This window comes from Pseudophryne corroboree, chromosome 10, assembly GCF_028390025.1.
Source record: "Pseudophryne corroboree isolate aPseCor3 chromosome 10, aPseCor3.hap2, whole genome shotgun sequence".
Classification (NCBI taxonomy): domain Eukaryota; kingdom Metazoa; phylum Chordata; class Amphibia; order Anura; family Myobatrachidae; genus Pseudophryne; species Pseudophryne corroboree.
This window is the reverse complement of record NC_086453.1, coordinates 40764103-40783992: the sequence shown is the minus strand read 5'-3', so window position 1 is coordinate 40783992 and position 19890 is coordinate 40764103. Positions and strand designations below refer to the sequence as shown.

Below are 19890 nucleotides of genomic sequence, written 5' to 3'. Positions count from 1 at the left end.
GCGTCTTTGTGCGCATCTGCTGAGATCAGGAAAGTCGCCAGGGGGCGTACATATCTTGCCGGCTGAGGCATTTGCGGATTCCTTCCCACACAGTATCTACGTCGATTGCCCGTGCTTGTCACCATTCATCCATGCATAGTGTATTTCTTCACGTTTGCATTCAAACATCTTATGAGCAGCCATACTGTATATAACATGACAACTAACAGGAAGGACACACCTGTTGGGGAGATGTACTAAGTAGTGAAAAGAGTGGAGTAGTGAGCCAGTAGAGAAGTTGCCCATGGCAACCAATCAGCATTTAAGTACCATCTATAATTTGCATACTATAAAATTATACAGAGCAACTGATTGGTTGCCATAGGCAACTTCTCCACTGCCTCACTTCTCCTGGTATTTCCTATTAGTTACTGGGACAGCCTTGAGTCCATGTGACTCCGCCAAATGGCGTGTCACATGACAGACGAATCATGTGAGTTGTCAGGTCTGCCTAGCAACCAATGAAATGTCAGCTTTCATTAAGTCTACTGATAATTTAAGAACACAGCTTGTGATGGGATAAAGTGTATATTTGTACCGTATATTGGGGGACAGGGTCTCAGGCATATATGTTTTTTATCTTTTGCAATTCCATGTTTCCTGCTTTTCTCACATTTCCACCTATTTCCCACCTCACCTCCTGCATTGCTATCTTCTACTCTTTAATGGAATCCTCATTGTTCAGATTAATTTGCATCAGTCAGGACACAGGACACAAACCCACAGCATCTGAGCAGGGAGCGGAGTGCACATATCCTTTTCTATGGCAGATGCTTGACGTGACCTTCCAGGGGTCGATAACAAAGGAACGCGATGTTGTACAGCTGCACAATGGGCGCATTTCATGACGGCTTCGCCTTAATAATGCCTGACCTGATTTGTCAGCTGGCAGCGTCTATGTATATGCATTGCTTTACAGTGATGATAGGGTTAACTAAGACACAAAGTAGAACTCCGGCGATACATACTAAAAACCCAGCTATCCCCCCTTATCACAGGAGAGGCCGCCATTTTGGCAGCTCAACAAATATTCTTTCGAATGCATCTTATCAGCTCGCTAGTTCCTGTAGACATTAATGAGGCGCGATACGTAATGTTCTCTGCCCAGCTGACGCCGAACTCCGAGATGACTTATAACGAAGCAGATAATCAGAGAGTATTGTTCATAGACACCTACTCTGCAGTTTTCCGCTGCCGTTTGATTGAGGATGAGCGGAATGATGTATAGAGGCTGCGGCTATTGTTCTACTTTGCACTCTCAGGAGACCCTTCCACAAACTAGAGGTTAGCAATGCATCAGGAAATGATGAGCTGCATTGCATTAAGACTATGGAGCGTATTTATTAAACAATAAGGTCTATTTACAAAGCCTTGGATGGAGATAAAGTACCAGCCAATCAGCTCCTAACTGCCATGTCACAGGCTGTGTTTGAAAAATGACAGTTAGGAGCTGGTTGGTTGGGACTTTATCTTCATGCACTTTATCTCCATCCAAGGCTAAGGGAGACATGTACTAAGCAGTGATAAAAGTGGAGAAGTGAGCCAGCGGAGAAGTTGCCCATGGCAACCAATCATCATTGACATAACGTTTATAATTTGCATATTATAAAAGTATACAGAGCAGCTGATTGGTTGCCATGGGCAACTTCTCCACTGGCTCACTTCTCCACTTTTATCACTGCTTAGTACATGTCCCCCTTAGTAACTAGACCCCAATATTTGCAGGATATCTCCTGAAAAGACCCGTTTTCTGGGGGTACCTGCAAGTATTAAGGATCCCCCGAATCTACGACTGCAGCAGATATGTCCAATATCTGCCGTGGTCCCTCCATTTCCAACAGTAAAAGCAGCTCCCACAGGTTGCTAGCGCACAGGGGTCCCGCGCAAAAGATCACGTTAGCCCGCCGGCTGCATTGCGCGACAGCGGTGTAGCAAGGGAAAGTACTGCATTGCGGTACTTTCCCTTGCTACACCGGCCCTATCCATCCAGTTGTGAAAGTACTGTAGCTGACGTCACTCGCGGACCTATACCTGGTGCAATACATCAGTCTGACATCAGATGGATCTCTGAGTATGGTTACCTCTGAATAGCTCAGAGCTCCGCCTACATGCCCTGGACACGCCCTCAGAGCACTTCGCCTCCTGAAATCTTTACCCCTAGAAATGTCACTGGTCAGTATTAACCAGTCGCCCAGTATAACTCCTGACAGCCTCCATACTGCATGTAATTCTCACTATTGCTCCTCATTTACTCCTCCTTATTCAATCCTGCTCCTTACGTACAGTAAACAGGGGAGCCCCCATCCAAGCTTGTATTGCAGAGCCAGCCCGCTGCTTTTGGTGCATGGTACTTTGTGCTGACACTGTCCAACCGGCTGCAATGGGCTGTATTGAATATATCGCCTTCCATTCAATTAACACATAGGGTTCTGGGGAGAGTATATGGTCGACTGGTCAATATTCAGTTTGTCGACACCAGAAAGTCATCAAGGTCTGAATGTCGACAGTCAGAATGTTAACACAGTCACTACGTCGACAACCAATATGTAGACATGTCTTAAGGTTGACATGGTTAAAAGGCCAACACATTCAAAATGTTGACATTTAAGATGTCGACACAAAAAATGTTGACATACAATTTTTTTGGTTGATTGTTAGGTTTAGGGTTAGGTTAAAATAAGCAAAGAATCATATCTTGACAGTATGGTGTCAACATGTTAAATGTTGACGTTTTGAACATTTCAGAACGTGTCGATGTACTGAGTGGCGATGTACTGGAGGGCGACATTCTGAATGCCGACCAGTTATACCACAGCTCCGGGGAGGGACCTTTAACATTTTAGTATAGGAGAAGCGTAATAACATTATTATTATCAATATCAGTCAGCATAATTTGTTAGGTGGACCTACAGATGTATCCGCATAACGTAGAATCTATACCCCATACAGTGCGCAACGACTGACACGTGCCAAGAGGTGAAATGTACCGACGTTTTCATTTTGCTTCTAAGTTGCACTGCAAATCCACTGAAACAGCGCTCCCAGGGCCTTATTCAAAAGCACACTAATGGACAAAGCATGCTGCACTGCAGGTGGGGCAGACGTAACATGTGCAGAGAGAGTTAGATTTGGGTGGGGTGTGTTCAAACTGAAATCTAAATTGCAGTGTAAAAATAAAGCAGCCAGTATTTACCCTGCACAGGAACAATAGAACCCACCCAAATCTAACTCTCTCTGCACATGTTACATCCGCCCCACCTGCAGTGCAGCATGCTTTTGCCCATTAGTGTGCTTTTTTTGGTTTGCTAACAAACCTGAATAACCCGCACAGTGTGCCGGAGACGCTGGTCTGTGACTGCAGCCGCACAGGAAGTGGTTTTACACATGTACAAAGTCCAGACGAAGCACAACGGAACTTTGTGCGAGAAATACCTGCGTCCGCTGCATAATGGCACTTCTTACACAGATTCAGACTCAGTCGCACACCGATGTCTAAATGTCGCACATTAAAAAGGGTCAGTGTAATCCAGCAGGGTATTTCTTTTGTTGCTCCAACTTGTGACTATGATGCACATTTTGAGTGAGAAAGACGCTCAGTTCAGCCAAGTCGCCCGGGACCTGGTGCTCCGAGGGGGGCTGTTTGTCAGGACTTGTCCAACACTGTATGAGGAATACATCCGCACAGTGGGGGTCATTCCGAGTTGATCGCTCGCTAGCAACTTTTTGCAGCGCTGCGATCAGGTTAAATCTCTGCAAAACTGAGCATGCGTATGAACCGCATTGTGCAGGCGCGTCGTACGGGTACAAAGAGGATCGGTGCTGGGCGATGGATTTAACGAAGAATCCATTCGCACAGCCATCGCAAGGTGATTGACAGAAAGAGGGCATTTGTGGGTGTCAACTGACCGTTTTCTGGGAGTGGTTGGAAAAACGCAGGCGTGTCCAAGCGCTTGCAGAGCGGGTGTCTGACGTCAAAAAGACTGAAGTGATCGCAGCGACTGAGTAAGTCCAGAGCTACTCAGAAACTACAAAAAATGTTTTTGTGCCGTCGGCTGCAAAAGCGTTCCCACACTCGCAAAGATAAAATACACTCCCCCATAGGCGGCGACTATCTGATCGCAGCGCTGCAAAAAGTTGCTAGCGAGCGTTCAACTCGGATTGACCCCTGTGACAGAACCACTCAAGACCAGCTTACATGCCCACGTATACCAGTTTTATAGATTAGCTAGTCATGCGCCTCACAATCTGTTGTAGTCTGCAAAGTTCCATCATGTCCATGTTAGGGCATGCTGAGACTTGTAGTTACACAGAATATTGAGAACCGCAGGTGACCTCTATTACTGCGGTCCAGAGGAAACCCAGAGGATTTAAAAAAATGTTTGTTTTTTTAAAAAGTAATTACTGCAGTGGCCACTGCGAGGTTAGTTCCCCCCGGCTATATGTCGGGGCGGTAGTAATGAACGTAGATCTGAGAGCGCTCAGGCCGAGGAAGGGTTAGCCGCGTTCTCCCTCCACTGATTCATGTGTCCGTCTCACAGTAATCATAACTACATTATGATCTCTCCATGGGCGGCAGTACAGATCAATCCTGACATGTTGAGACTGTGATGTCTTATCAGGGGAGTATTATTATAGGGAAAGGTATTCCTCCCTGAGGAGCACTCACAAGGCAGACGACAAAATGCTTAGGGTTGCACCGGGATCTTGCTCATGTAGACTTAAGAGGTGGTGTGGGGGAGGGGGTTCCTTAAAATATGGCTTCATTAAAAAAGTACAAATTAATAAATAAAAAATAATAGATCGCTCTTATAAACCTGGATGATTAACATGCAGACTCTAATTAGGAGCTATCTCTGAGGAATATCGCTGGGGAGCAGCTCAGACGAGGAAATTGTTGTAAGCAAATAAATCTATATCATTACCGATGTTCTGCGCTGAGCTATCCCGCTCGCTTTCTCCACACCAATTGGCAGACTTGGCGTTCATTCATTTCACCGGCGTCCCTTGCTCCGACTGAGGGGCTAATTCAGACCTGATCACTGGGCAGCGATTTTTACACCGCTGCGATCAGATAGTCGCCGCCTACAGGGGGTGTATTAGATGTGCAAGTGTGCGATCGCATGTGTAGCAGAGCTGTACGAACTGATCTTGTGCAGTCTCTGCGCAGCCCAAGACTTACACAGCCGCTGCGATCACATCAGCCTGTCTGGGACCGGAACTGACGTCAGACACCCGTCCTGCTAACGCTTGGACACACCTGTGTTTTTCCAACCACTCCCTGAAAACGGTCAGTTGACACCCACAAACGCCCTCTTCCTGTCAGTCTCCTTGCGATCGCCCGTGCGAATGGATCCGTCGCACAAACCCATCGCTGAGCGGCGATCCGCTTTGTACCCGTGCGACATGCCTGCACATTGCGGTGCATACGCATGCGCAGTTTGTGCCTGGTCACCCCCGCTGTGTGAAAACGCAGCCTAGCGATCAGGTCTGAATTACCCCCTAAGTGCACACAGAGCTATTTCTTTTAGTATACATGCCAGTCATATTGTCGGCATGCAGCATGTCAACTTGCTTGGCAAGTCGACATTAACCACGTCCACATTAATGTTGACACTGATTAGAAGGTCCCTGGTGGTGACATACCTGCTATGGCAGTTCCAGTGGCTCCAGCAGTGTCTTCCCAGTCCAGCGGTGATGTGAGGCTACCCTTTAACCCTAACCCTCCCCCTAGCGCCTAACCCTAAGCTACCCACCCATAGCTTAACCCTAAGCTCCCCCTAGCGCCTAACCCTTACCTACCCACCCATAGCCTAACCCTAACCTCCCCCTAGCACCTAACCCTTACCTACCCACCCATAACCTAACCCTCAGCTCCCCCTAGCACCTAACCCTTACCTACCCACCCATAACCTAACCCTAACCTCCCCCTAGCACCTAACCCTAAGCTACCCACCCATAACCTAACCCTAACCTCCCCCTAGCACCTAACCCTAAGCTACCCACCCATAACCTAACCCTCCCCCTAGCGCCTAACCCTAAGCTACCCACCCATAACCTAACCCTCCCCCTAGCGCATAACCCTAAGCTACCCACCCATAACCTAACCCTAACCTCCCCCTAGCGCCTAACCCTAAGCTGCCCACCCATAACCTAACCCTAACCTCCCCCTAGCGCCTAACCCTAAGCTACCCACCCATAGCCTAACCGTAAGCTCCCCCTAGCACCTAACCCTTACCTACCCACCCATAGCCTAACCCTAACCTCCCCCTAGCACCTAACCCTTACCTACCCACCCATAACCTAACCCTAACCTCCCCCTAGCACCTAACCCTTACCTACCCACCCATAGCCTAACCCTAACCTCCCCCTAGCACCTAACCCTTACCTACCCACCCATAACCTAACCCTAACCTCCCCCTAGCACCTAACCCTTACCTACCCACCCATAACCTAACCCTAACCTCCCCTAGCACCTAACCCTTATCTACCCACCCATAACCTAACCCTAAGCTCCCCCTAGCACCTAACCCTAAGCTACCCAACCATAGCCTAACCCTAACCTCCCCCTAGCACCTAACCCTTACCTACCCACCCATAACCTAACCCTAAGCTGCCCCTAGCGCCTAACCCTAAGCTACCCACCCATAGCCTAACCCTAACCTCCGCCTAGCACCTAACCCTAACATACCCTCCCCTAGTGCCTAACCCTCACCCTCCCCTCCTACAGTCTAACCCTAACCCTACCCTCCCATAGCCTAGCCCCCCAGTGCCTAACCTAACCTCCCCTCCCACAGCCTAACCGTAACCTTCCTCCTAGTGCCTAACACTAACCCTTCCCTCCCATAGCTTAACCCTAACACTCCCTTCCCATAGCCTAACCCTTTCCCTAGTGCCTAACCCTCACCTCCCATAGCCTAACCTCCCCCTAGCACCTAACCCTACCCTACCCACTGATAACCTAACCCTAACCTTCCCCTAGCACCTAATCCTAACATCCCCTCCCCTAGTGCCTAACCCTTCCACAGCCTAACTCTAACCCTCCCCTCCCATAGTCTAACCCCCCGGTGCCTAACCCTAACCTCCTCTCCCACAGCCTAACCCTAACCTCCCCCTAGCACCTAACCCTTACCTACCCACCCATAACCTAACCCTAAGCTCCCCCTAGCGCCTAACCCTAAGCTACCCATCCATAGCCTAACCCTAACCTCCGCCTAGCACCTAACCCTTACCTACCCACCCATAGCCTAACCCTAACCTCCCCCTAGCACCTAACCCTTACCTACCCACCCATAGCCTAACCCTAACCTCCCCCCAAGCACCTAACCCTTACCTACCCACCCATAACCTAACCCTAACCTCCCCCTAGCACCTAACCATAGCCTAACCCTCTCCCTAGTGCCTAACCCTAACCCTCACCTCCCACAGCCTAACCCTCACCTCCCACAGCCTAACCCTTACCTCCCACAGCCTAACCCTCACCTCACACAGCCTAACCCTCACCTCACACAGCCTAACCCTCACCTCACACAGTCTAACCCTCTCCCTAGTGCCTTACTCTAACCCTCACCTCCCACAGCCTAACCCTCACCTCACACAGTCTAACCCTCACCTCACACAGTCTAACCCTCACCTCACACAGTCTAACCCTCACCCCCCACAGCCTAACCCTCACCTCCCACAGCCTAACCCTCACCTCCCACAGCCTAACCCTCACCTCACACAGTCTAACCCTCACCTCCCACAGCCTAACCCTCACCTCACACAGCCTACCCTCACCTCCCACAGTCTAACCCTCTCCCTAGTGCCTAACCCTAACCTACCACAGCCTAACCCTCACCTCTCACAGCCTAACCCTCACCTCCCACAGTCTAACCCTAACCTCCCACAGCCTAACCCTAACCTCCCACAGCCTAACCCTCACCTCCCACAGCCTAACCCTAACCTCTCACAGCCTAACCCTAACCTCCCACAGCCTAACCCTAACCTCCCACAGCCTAACCCTCACCTCCCACAGCCTAACCCTAACCTCTCACAGCCTAACCCTCACCTCCCACAGCCTAACCCTCACCTCCCACAGTCTAACCCTCTCCCTAGTGCCTAACCCTCACCTCCCACAGCCTAACCCTCACCTCCCACAGCCTAACCCTCACCTCCCACAGCCTAACCCTAACCTCCCACAGCCTAACCCTCACCTCCCACAGCCTAACTCTCACCTCCAACAGCCTAACCCTAACCTCCCACAGCCTAACCCTCTCCCTAGTGCCTAACCCTAACCCTCACCTCACACAGCCTAACCCTCACCTCCCACAGCCTAACCCTCTCCCTAGTGCCTAATCCTAACCTACCACAGCTTAACCCTCACCTCCCATGGCCTAACCCTCTCTCTAGTGCCTAACCCTAGCCATCACCTCCCACAGCCTAACCCTAGCCATCACCTCCCACAGCCTAACCCTAACCCCCCTTTCCCACAGCATAACCTCCCCTCCCACAGCCTAGCCCTAACACTCCCCCTAGTACATTTCAGCAATGTTTACACCACAGCTGTTGACACTGTAGTGTGGACATTATGAGTGGCAGCACTGTAAATGGTGACAGTGTGACCAAATGCCTTTGGAATGCACAGTCACCAAGTTATTATGTTCCATTTCCTAGTGCAATGCCGCTCCTACATACAGTCGGGGGCGGGCGTGCTGCAGACTCTGCATAAATACATCTGGGAAATCCAATATGTCTAACAAGCAAAATTAAAGTATTGGTCAGTCAGCACTGGGGCAGATCCGGATGTCGCCTTCAATGAAAAATAAATGAGGGGCAATCAACACTGTATCGGAGATGTAGATGTGCGACCAGACACAGGGCCTAATGCTGAGTCCCGCGCAATTCAGCCCCAACATCAGCCGCTTTCCGTGTTTAGTAATCAATGGCCACATATTGGCGTCATGCACACAGGGCACACTTATTCTATGTACCACTAAGCTACAAGTAGAGTTCTGGCTATGGGTGTTATTCACAGTTTTTAGCAAACCAAAAAAGTTGGCAATTGGGCAAAACCATGTGCTCTGCAGGTGGGGCAGATGTAACATGTGCAGAGAGAGTTAGATTTGGGTGGGTGTGTTCAAACTGAAATCTAAATTGCAGTGTAAAAATAAAGCAGGCAGTATTTACCCTGCACAGAAACACTAAAACCTACCCAAATCTAACTCTTTTTGCACGTGTTACATCTGCAGTGCACATGGATTTGCCCAATGGCTAACTTTTTTGGTTTGCTAACAACTCTGAATAACCGCCTGAGATCCACACAACTGTAATCCCCCCGTGGTTGCACACAGTTGCGTATGCATCCTCCGATATTTGCACAGCTGCTAACAGTCATGAGAACCGTCCGCAGTTGACGTGCATGTGAATCTGCATTACTTACAATGTCCTCCTTTTCAAAAATAAGCCGTAATGTATTCAGTAATAATAATATTTTTTTTATGTTTAGAATAATGTTTATGTCCATAGCACTTTTCTCCAGAGGTGACTCAAAGCGCTTTGCATTTTCAGGAAATGAATCATATTATAAAGGGGGCAGCCATCTTGGGTGCGCTACAGTGGCTACAGGCGGTGAATACAAAATATGAAATACAAACCGAGAGTTACTCACAAAATAATCAGTTTTGCAGACTATTCATCCCATCCAAGAAAGTTCCGGATGAGGCAGCCATCTTGGGTGCGCGACATAGGTTGCAATGTACAAGAATAGCAATATGCGGAGACGTGATTGCACTTTGGGGAGATGCAAAGTACGAAATACAACATGCAAACAACATAATGCTCACAGAATACGTTCCGTGAATTGTGTATCAAAACCACAAAGTACCTGGCGAGTCAGTTATCTTGGGAATACTACATAGGTCACAACGAGGGGCAGGATAAGTAATACGTGGAGATATGTGACACTTTTAGGGAGATACAAAGGGGTCTATTCATGAAGCAGTGATAACAGTGGAGAAGTGAACCTGTGGAGAAGTTGCCCATGGCAACCAATCAGCTACTCCGTACAAATGCATAGTATGCAAATTTTAAATGATACTTCAATGCTGATTGGTTGCCATGGGCAACTTCTCCACCCTTTTCACTGCTTCAATGATAGACCTAAAAGTATGAAATATAACATGTCAACAATAAGATATAAATTGGATGATAACAGACAGAAACTTGCACTCTACTGCTTAATAACGATTGGAGAACATTTACACGGATATTTGTGAATGACACTGGCAGTGTCGGACTGGAGCATGAAGGGCCCACCGGGGGAATGCAGTTATAGGGGCCCATACTTAGGGGTGTGGCCAGCCTACAAAGGGGGTGTGGCCAGCCTTCACAGAGGCTTGAAATACACAATAGTTTAGTGCAGTGTAATGCAACATATCTACCATGTATAATACAAGTGCACAGTCTGGAACCTGATCCCTAGAGGAAGGAGTGGGCCCTCAGGCAGTGGGGCCTACCGATGGTTTCCCTGATACCCCTGTGGGCCAGTCCGACCCTGGATACTGGTTTGGATTTTGACCTTCCATTGGCCAATGCTGTCAGGTCTCTGATCTAAGCATGGATGGTATATGTAGTTCCACATTTGCCTCCGGTGTTGGCGAAAGCCACACATGTTCCAGTGTATTAATCAGACACGGGCTAGATGCATCATCGCTTAGAAAGTGATAAATTGGAGAGTGAAAAAGTGCCAGCCAATCAGCTCCTAACTGCCATTTTTCAAACACAGCATGTGACATGGAAGTTAGGATCTGATTGGCTGGTACTTTTCCACTCTCCAATTTATCACTTTCCAAACGATGATGCATCTGGGCACCTATCTGAAATCTGTTACAGCCCTGCGTCCATTGAAGGCTCAACCTGGGCTACTGTGTTCGGGATTAAAGAGCTCTCGGATCCTATGGAGGTTATGGAAAGTCCTTTCAAGTACAGAAATATAATGGTGCTGTTGGATATGACTTCATACCAAGTGCTATAAATGTTGAATCTGTGAAGAGCTGTCTTTGTGAAAGGGACATGATATCACAGCTGGAAGGCGATGTATTATATTGTAGAGAAAAAGAGATGGTGGAGATACGTCTATCAATGGAGACTGTGTAGGCTTTCAGAATGTAACCTTCCATGACAAGAGTCCCCTTGATTGCTCTGCGCTTGGGTTTGATGGAGATAAAGTTGAGAGCTGACCTTCTGGCGCTTGATGTGAGGGGGTGAAGCCGTTATCAATGCAGATAATAGATGTTTAAACATAGGGCTACTGTGTAAAGGGAAATGATAACATATCATGAGAGTTCATTATAATGACCAAAAACTAATTATAGCATAGGATGAGTCACTTACTAATCAGCACCTTGGTGATGCAATAACACCATAGGAGGACGTTCTAGATAAAACACGTTTATATATGCTCCTGCGCAGTACTGATGATCTTCTATATTTCTATAGAAGCGAACTAAGCACACCTGTTTATCAGTGGTCCTGTTCCACCGGGTAACTGACCCTCAAGTAGAGTAACAATGTAACACTTGAGTGCAAAGCCTGGAACCTGACCCCTAGGGGAAAGGGTGGGCCCTCAAGCAGTGGGGCCCACTGGGGATTTTCCTTGTGTCCCCGTGGGCCAGACGGCCTGTAAGTAAGAATTCATTCTGAGAATTGTTCTACATAATGTTTTTAATATCACGTGTGCAAAGCCTGGTCTGAGAGGGGATGTCCTATAGATGGCATGTCCCACGATTTAAGTGGAGAGAGATAAAGTACCAACCAATCAGTTCCTAACTGTCATTTTTCTAACACAGCCTGTAACATGGCAGTCAGGAGCTGATTGGCTGGCACTTTATCTCTCTACACTTTATTTACTCCAAGGTTTAGTACTCTACCCCTAATACTCATTGTTTATGGCCTACCGTCTGGCCAGCTATCTATCATCACACTATCATGATGATGGGCCTATATATATGTGGAGGCCTGGGGCTGTAGTCCCATCAGCCCCATAGGTAATCTTTCCCTGGCTGAATGAGAGTTACACATTGGGCCTAATTCAGAGTTGATCGCAGCAGCACATTTGTTAGCAGTTGGGCAAAACCATGCAGTACTGCAGGTGGGGCAGATATGACAGGTGCAAAGAGAGTTAGATTTGGGTGGGGTGTGTTCAAACTAAAATGTAAATTGCAGTGTAAAAATAAAGCAGCCAGTATTTACCCTGCACAGACACAAAATAACCCACCCAAATCTAAAGGTGCATACACACGGAGCGATATAACTGAGCGATTTTGACTATATAGTCAAAATCGCTCAGAAAGTTAGTACATATCTCTCCATGTGTACACAGCCAGCGATAGTGATGCGCGTCCCCGCCAGGTCGCTATCGCTGCTAAAAATAGACTGTGCAGGCAAGTCAATTTTGGCTAGGTCGCTGGAAAAGAAAAAGCATCTCCTTGCTTGAATGAGTTAGCCAAAATCGCCCATAGCCAAAATCGCTGGAAAAGTTAGTCAAAATCTCTGGTAAAGTTAGTCAAAATCTCCTACTGCCAGTTCAAGGGAAATCGCTCAGTCAAAATCTCTCATAGTCAAAATCTCTCTGTGTGTATGCACCTTAACTCTCTTTGCAAATGTTATATCTGCCCCACCTGCAGTGCACATGGTTTTGCCCAACTGCTAACAAATTTTCTGCTGTGATCAACTCTGAATTACCCCCATTGTCTCTTGGGTTTTACATAAGCAACCAAGTTCTTACCGTGTTTTTTTTGTTCCCCTTTCGCCAGCTGCTCCATCGATGACCAAGTGACACGAGTGGCGTGGCTAAACCGGTCCAACATTCTGTACGCAGGCAACGATAAATGGTCCATCGACCCCCGAGTCCAGCTACTGAACTACAACAAGACTGAATTCAGCATCTTGATAACCCAGCTGGATGTGGCAGACGAGGGTCTCTATACCTGCTCCTATCAGACGCAGGATAAGCCACACACCACGCAGGCCTATCTCATTGTACAAGGTAGGACGCTAACAACTGCTGCTTAACCTCCGAACCGTGGCCTTCAGCGCCATCCAGCTGTCCGCCATCGGCCATCTAATCCATTTATTAGGCATAAATACACTGCGGCGAAAATGGCACCTGCAAAGATAATTACCTATTAATTAGAGCAACCCAAGGCCTCTGGCCCATAGCCGTCTATACTGTGCTTAGCTTCTATGTTTTATAACCAATATCCACCCTACAAAGATGTGTACTAAAATAATACATTTGCATCCAGAACTACCAGAAAGGAGGAACGCATCGTATTTCTGCCTGTTGTCCGGACAGCAGACGCCTTCGTTGTCGGCTGCAGCCGCTAAACATCCAGTTTTGATGTAAAAAGTGTAATTACGGGTTGTTGCTTTTAGTTATTATCAAAGGTTCCCTGAATTGGCAGTTAAGTCCAATAACGAGTCGGAGAATTACAAGACACTCTCCAAAGCACACCGGGGGGAACGAGTGGCACTAACGAAGGAGAATGATACAGAGTCTGGGTTTTAGAGCTGCTGCAGAATATTTATGGACCTTCTGCAGTGCTGACTGTTATTACGTGTCCTCGTCCACAGACCTTTTCCCCTAGTACGGAAGACATGTTTCCTAAGGCTAGCACATGGCACATTTGATCCGGATTCCTCCCAGCTATCCCCCCACGCGGTCCTTGCATCATAGGCACTTGCGCAGATGTACTCCTGAGTCATAAACTCCCAAGTCCTCACACCATAAAGGACAGCTCTCACTGGGAGTTAATCAACGCTGATACGCAGGTGATGCAGCGACTATAGTTTATCTTATGACTTGTTTTATGTGTTCATGTGTTTTTTGTTGATTAAAGTGTGACTGGTTTGAACTTGCAGGAGATGTCCCACCTACAAGTGCCTGCCTGTCTTGGGGCAGTTACGTGCTCTGTACCAACTCACTAAGGGGGGGATTCAGAGTTGATCGTACGATCAGGCACACTGACATGCGGGGGGGGGACGCCCAGCACAGTGCTAGACCGCACCGCATGTCAGTCCCTGCCCCGACGTAAAAGTACAAAAGCATCGCACAGCGGCGATGCATTTGTACTTCAGGAGTAGCTGCCAGCAAGCGCAGCTCCTGCGCGCTGGCAGGGAGCTATTCATCGCTGCCCGGGTCGCAGCGGCTGCGTGTGACATCACGCAGCTGCAGCAGCCCGCCCACCCAATTGTACGGGCACGCATGCGTTGCCCGGCCTGCGCCCCCTAAATGGTGGCTAAATGCCGCTGGCTCGCCCCCTCCCGTCTGTCAATCAGGCAGAAACGATCGCTGGGCTACGACAGCTGTCGGCTATCTGCAGTGCGCTGGCCCACTGCAGCACCTGTGCATGCACACTTCAGACCTGATCGCTGCTGTGCGAACAGTACTGTATATTTGTGTAGCAGTGCAGCACTGTATATTTGTGTAGCAGGCAGTACTGTATATTTGTGTAGCAGGCAGTACTGTATATTTGTGTAGCAGGCAGTACTGTATATTTGTGTAGCAGGCAGTACTGTATATTTGTGTAGCAGGCAGTACTGTATATTTGTGTAGCAGGCAGTACTGTATATTTGTGTAGCAGGCGGTACTGTATATTTGTGTAGCAGCACAGCACTGTATATTTGTGTGGCAGTGCAGTACTGTATATTTGTGTAGCAGGCAGTACTGTATATTTGTGTAGCAGGCAGTACTGTATATTTGTGTAGCAGGCAGTACTGTATATTTGTGTAGCAGGCGGTACTGTATATTTGTGTAGCAGCACAGCACTGTATATTTGTGTGGCAGTGCAGTACTGTATATTTGTGTAGCAGTGCAGCACTGTATATTTGTGTAGCAGTGCAGCACTGTATATTTGTGTAGCAGTGCAGCACTGTATATTTGTGTAGCAGGCGGTACTGTATATTTGTGTAGCAGGCAGTACTGTATATTTGTGTAGCAGACGGTACTGTATATTTGTGTAGCAGGCAGTACTGTATATTTGTGTAGCGGGCAGTACTGTATATTTGTGTGGCAGTGCAGCACTGTATATTTGTGTAGTAGCGCAGCACTGTATATTTGTGTAGCAGGCAGTACTGTATATTTGTGTAGCAGTGCAGCACTGTATATTTGTGTAGCAGTACAGCACTGTATATTTGTGTAGCAGGCAGTACTGTATCTTTGTGTAGCAGGCAGTACTGTATATTTGTGTAGCAGTGCAGCACTGTATATTTGTGTAGCACACAGTACTGTATATTTGTGTAGCAGTGCAGCACTGTATATTTGTGTAGTAGTGCAGTACTGTATATTTGTGTAGCAGTAAAGCCCTATATATTTGTCTAGCAGTGCAGCACTGTATATTTGTGTAGCAGTGCAATACTGTATATTTGTGTAGCAGTGCAATACAGTATATTTATGTAGCAGTGCAGTACGGTATATTTGTGTAGCAGTGCAGTTCTGTATATTGATGTAGCAGTGTAGCACTGTATATTTGTGTAGCAGGCAGTATTGTATATTTGTGTAGCAGCGCAACACTTTATATTTGTGTAGCATTGCAGTACTGTATATTTGTGTAGCAGGCAGCATTGTATATCTGTGTAGTAGGCAGTACTATATATTTGTGAAGGAGGCAGTACTGTATATTTGTGGAGCAGTGCAGCAATGTAGATTTGTGTAGCAGGCAGTACTGTATATCAGTGTAGCAGCACAGCACTGTATATTTGTGTAGCAGCACAGCACTGTATATTTGTGTAGCAGTGCAGCACTGTATATTTGTGTAGCAGTGCAGCACTGTATATTTGTGTAGCAGACGGTACTGTATATTTGTGTAGCAGGCAGTACTGTATATTTGTGTAGCGGGCAGTACTGTATATTTGTGTGGCAGTGCAGCACTGTATATTTGTGTAGTAGCGCAGCACTGTATATTTGTGTAGCAGGCAGTACTGTATATTTGTGTAGCAGTGCAGCACTGTATATTTGTGTAGCAGTACAGCACTGTATATTTGTGTAGCAGGCAGTACTGTATCTTTGTGTAGCAGGCAGTACTGTATATTTGTGTAGCAGTGCAGCACTGTATATTTGTGTAGCACACAGTACTGTATATTTGTGTAGCAGTGCAGCACTGTATATTTGTGTAGCAGTGCAGTACTGTATATTTGTGTAGCAGTAAAGCCCTATATATTTGTCTAGCAGTGCAGCACTGTATATTTGTGTAGCAGTGCAATACTGTATATTTGTGTAGCAGTGCAATACAGTATATTTATGTAGCAGTGCAGTACGGTATATTTGTGTAGCAGTGCAGTTCTGTATATTGATGTAGCAGTGTAGCACTGTATATTTGTGTAGCAGGCAGTATTGTATATTTGTGTAGCAGCGCAACACTTTATATTTGTGTAGCATTGCAGTACTGTATATTTGTGTAGCAGGCAGTATTGTATATCTGTGTAGTAGGCAGTACTATATATTTGTGAAGGAGGCAGTACTGTATATTTGTGGAGCAGTGCAGCAATGTAGATTTGTGTAGCAGGCAGTACTGTATATCAGTGTAGCAGCGCAGCACTGTATATTTGTGTAGCAGTGCATCACTGTATATTTGTTTAGCAGGCAGTACTGTATATTTGTGTGGCAGCGCAGTACTGTATATTTGTGTAGCAGTGCAGTACTGTATATTTGTGTGGCAGTGCAGTACTGTATGTTAGTGTGGCAGTGCAGTACTGTATGTTTGTGTAGCAGGCAGCAATGTAGATTTGTGTAGCAGGCAGTACTATTTATCTGTGTAGCTGTGCAGTACTGTATATTTGTGTAGCAGTGCATCACTGTATATTTGTGTGGCAGTGCAGTACTGTATATTTGTGTAGCAGTACTGTATATTTGTGTGGCAGTGCAGCACTGTATATTTGTGTGGCAGTGCAGTACTGTATGTTTGTGTAGCAGTGCATCACTGTATATTTGTGTAGCAGGCAGTACTGTATATTTGTGTGGCAGTGCAGTACTGTATATTTGTGTAGCAATGCAGTACTGTATATTTGTGTAGCAGGCACTGGCAGTACTGTATATTTGTGTGGCAGTGCAGTACTGTATGTTTGTGTGGCAGTGCACTACTGTATGTTTGTGTAGCAGTGCATCACTGTATATTTGTGTAGCAGGCAGTACTGTATATTTGTGTGGCAGTGCAGCACTGTATATTTGTGTAGCAGTGCAGTGTATATTTGTGTGGCAGTGCAGTACTGTATATTTGTGTATCAGTGCATCACTGTATATTTGTGTAGCAGGCAGTACTGTATATTTGTGTAGCAGTGCAGTACTGTATATTTGTGTAGCAGTGCAGTGCTGTATATTTGTGTAGCAGTGCAGTACTGTATATTTGTGTAGCAGGCAGCACTGTATATTTGTGTAGCAGGCAGTACTGTATATTTGTGTGGCAGTGCAGCACTGTATATTTGTGTAGCAGGCAGTACTGTATATTTGTGTGGCAGTGCAGTACTATATATTTGTGTAGCAGTGCGTCACTGTATATTTGTGTAGCAGTGCAGTACTGTATATTTGTGTAGCAGTGCGTCACTGTATATTTGTGTAGCAGGCAGTACTGTATATTTGTGTGGCAGTGCAGTACTGTATATTTGTGTAGCAGTACAGTACTGTATATTTGTGTAGCAGGTAGTACTGTATATTTGTGTGGCAGTGCAGTACTGTATATTTGTGTAGCAGTGCTGTATATTTGTGTAGCAGTGCAGTACGTGTGGCAGTGCAGTACTGTATATTTGTGTAGCAGTACAGTACTGTATATTTGTGTAGCAGGTAGTACTGTATATTTGTGTAGCAGTGCTGTATATTTGTGTAGCAGTGCAGTACGTGTGGCAGTGCAGTACTGTATATTTGTGTAGCAGTACAGTACTGTATATTTGTGTAGCAGGTAGTACTGTATATTTGTGTAGCAGTGCTGTATATTTGTGTAGCAGTACGTGTGGCAGTGCAGTACTGTATATTTGTGTAGCAGTACAGTACTGTATATTTGTGTAGCAGGTAGTACTGTATATTTGTGTAGCAGGCAGTACTGTATATTTGCATACCTCCCAACTGTCCCGATTTTTGCGGGACAGTCCCGTTTTTTTTGGTCTGTCCCGCTGTCCCTCCCACGGCCTGCAGTGTCCCACGGTGGGGGGGGGGGGGGGGGGCAGTTAGGAGGCTCCAGATCACTCACTGCTCTGCTCAGTTGAGAGCAGAGCAGCGTTAAATAGATGCTGTGCGCATGCGCACAGCGTCTATTCCAGTGAGTTAGAGGGAGAGGGGGCATGCCAGCAGTGGCCATGCCCCCTCAGTGACGAAAACGGGGGCGTGGCTGGCGATCGCGGACCCTCTCACGAAGCCACGCCCCTTATACACAGGCCACGCCCCTTTTCGGTAGCGAGTGCGCAACGCGCGCCAAGATGTCCCTCCTTCCTCTACTTCAATGTTGGGAGGTATGTATTTGTGTAGCAGTGCAGTGCTGTATATTTGTGTAGCAGTACAGTACTGTATATTTGTGTAGCAGGCAGCACTGTATATTTGTGTAGCAGGCAGTACTGTATATCTGTGTAGCATTGCATTTGAGTTCCTCCCCTCCCCCTCCCCCTCCCCCTCCCCCTCCCCCGCGGAACTACCTCCTTCACCTATAAAGATTCACTCTCGCCTACACCCATCATGGAAGAGAATAGGCAGCAGTCACCTACTCCCGACACCCATTTGAAAATACTGCAGTTGGAGGTGTGTAGTAACTGTGACACTTGATTGGACAGGAGCTATAACCAATCAGGGGCTGCACTCACTGCTGCCTCAATAGCTAGGGCTGGTTACATCCACTGTCATTGATAGAGCTCTCAGTGGGGGGTCATTCCGAGTTAAATTTAGCACAGCTACGATCATCCTCCCAGACATGCGGAGGGACGCCCAGCACAGGGCCAGTCCCCCCCCCCCCCCCCCCGACCCCTCTGCACAAGTACAAGAGAGCATCGCACAGCGGTGATGCTTTTGTACAGGAAGAGTAACTCCCGGCCAGTGCAGCTCCTGCGGCTGGCTGGAAGTTACTTGACGCTGCCCCAGTCACGCCTGCATTGGCCGGACCGAGCCCCAAAAAATGGCGGTCAAATGCCGCCGTGCCGCCCCCTCCCGCCCGGCGACCGCCTCTGCCTGTCAATCAGCATGCGTAGTACCGACCCGATCGCTGTGCTGCGAACAACTGCAGCGTGCGATCGGGTTGGAATGACCCCCACTGTCAGTTGCGGTTGGCCGTTGCTTTGGTACATGTACAGGTGGCTGAGGGCTATATTTCACTACAATCTAGCTGCACCATATCTAGGAGTCTGGGTGCCCCAGGCAAAGTGAAGGACTAACTTCAGCGTCCACTCAGATGTGCACGCAGCAACTCTGAGCCGCCACGACATCATGGCGGCTAAGTGACAGAACCCAGAGCCAGCTGCTCGGACCAAATGGCAATGCTGGGGTAATTTGTGGAGAGCCTTCCCTGATGTTGCACGGCCGTGGGGAACCCACAGGTGTTAAAAGTTGTGAGTGGCTGATCATTGCAGAACCTCCTTCCTCGACTGCACCCCACCCCCCTCGACTACACCCCACCCCCCTGGCGAGTGCCACCCTTGCTGACATCCTGCAATTACGTTCCTGCAATCTAGACCAAATTCCATGAAGAACTACTACTTCCAGCAAACAATACGTAAAATGCAGTAATCACCAGTCAGTCAGTAATAGTCAGTGGATAAAGCAGAGCAGAGTAACCTGGCGCTGTCATTTTATAAACTATGAGACGCACATGTGGCATTTACATAGGAAGATTATGGGCCTAA

General features: G+C 47.5%; 1 protein-coding gene across 2 annotated transcripts in view; it reads left to right on the top strand.

Moving 5' to 3' along the window:
• The window catches only part of IGLON5 (IgLON family member 5), a 550261-nt gene that overhangs the window by 419541 nt on the left and 110830 nt on the right, over positions 1-19890 (top strand). For both annotated transcript variants that reach the window (XM_063942317.1, XM_063942318.1), the window contains exon 3: positions 12831-13063. In XM_063942317.1, the coding sequence (XP_063798387.1) occupies positions 12831-13063 (233 nt within the window). The remainder of the gene's footprint in view (positions 1-12830; positions 13064-19890) is intronic.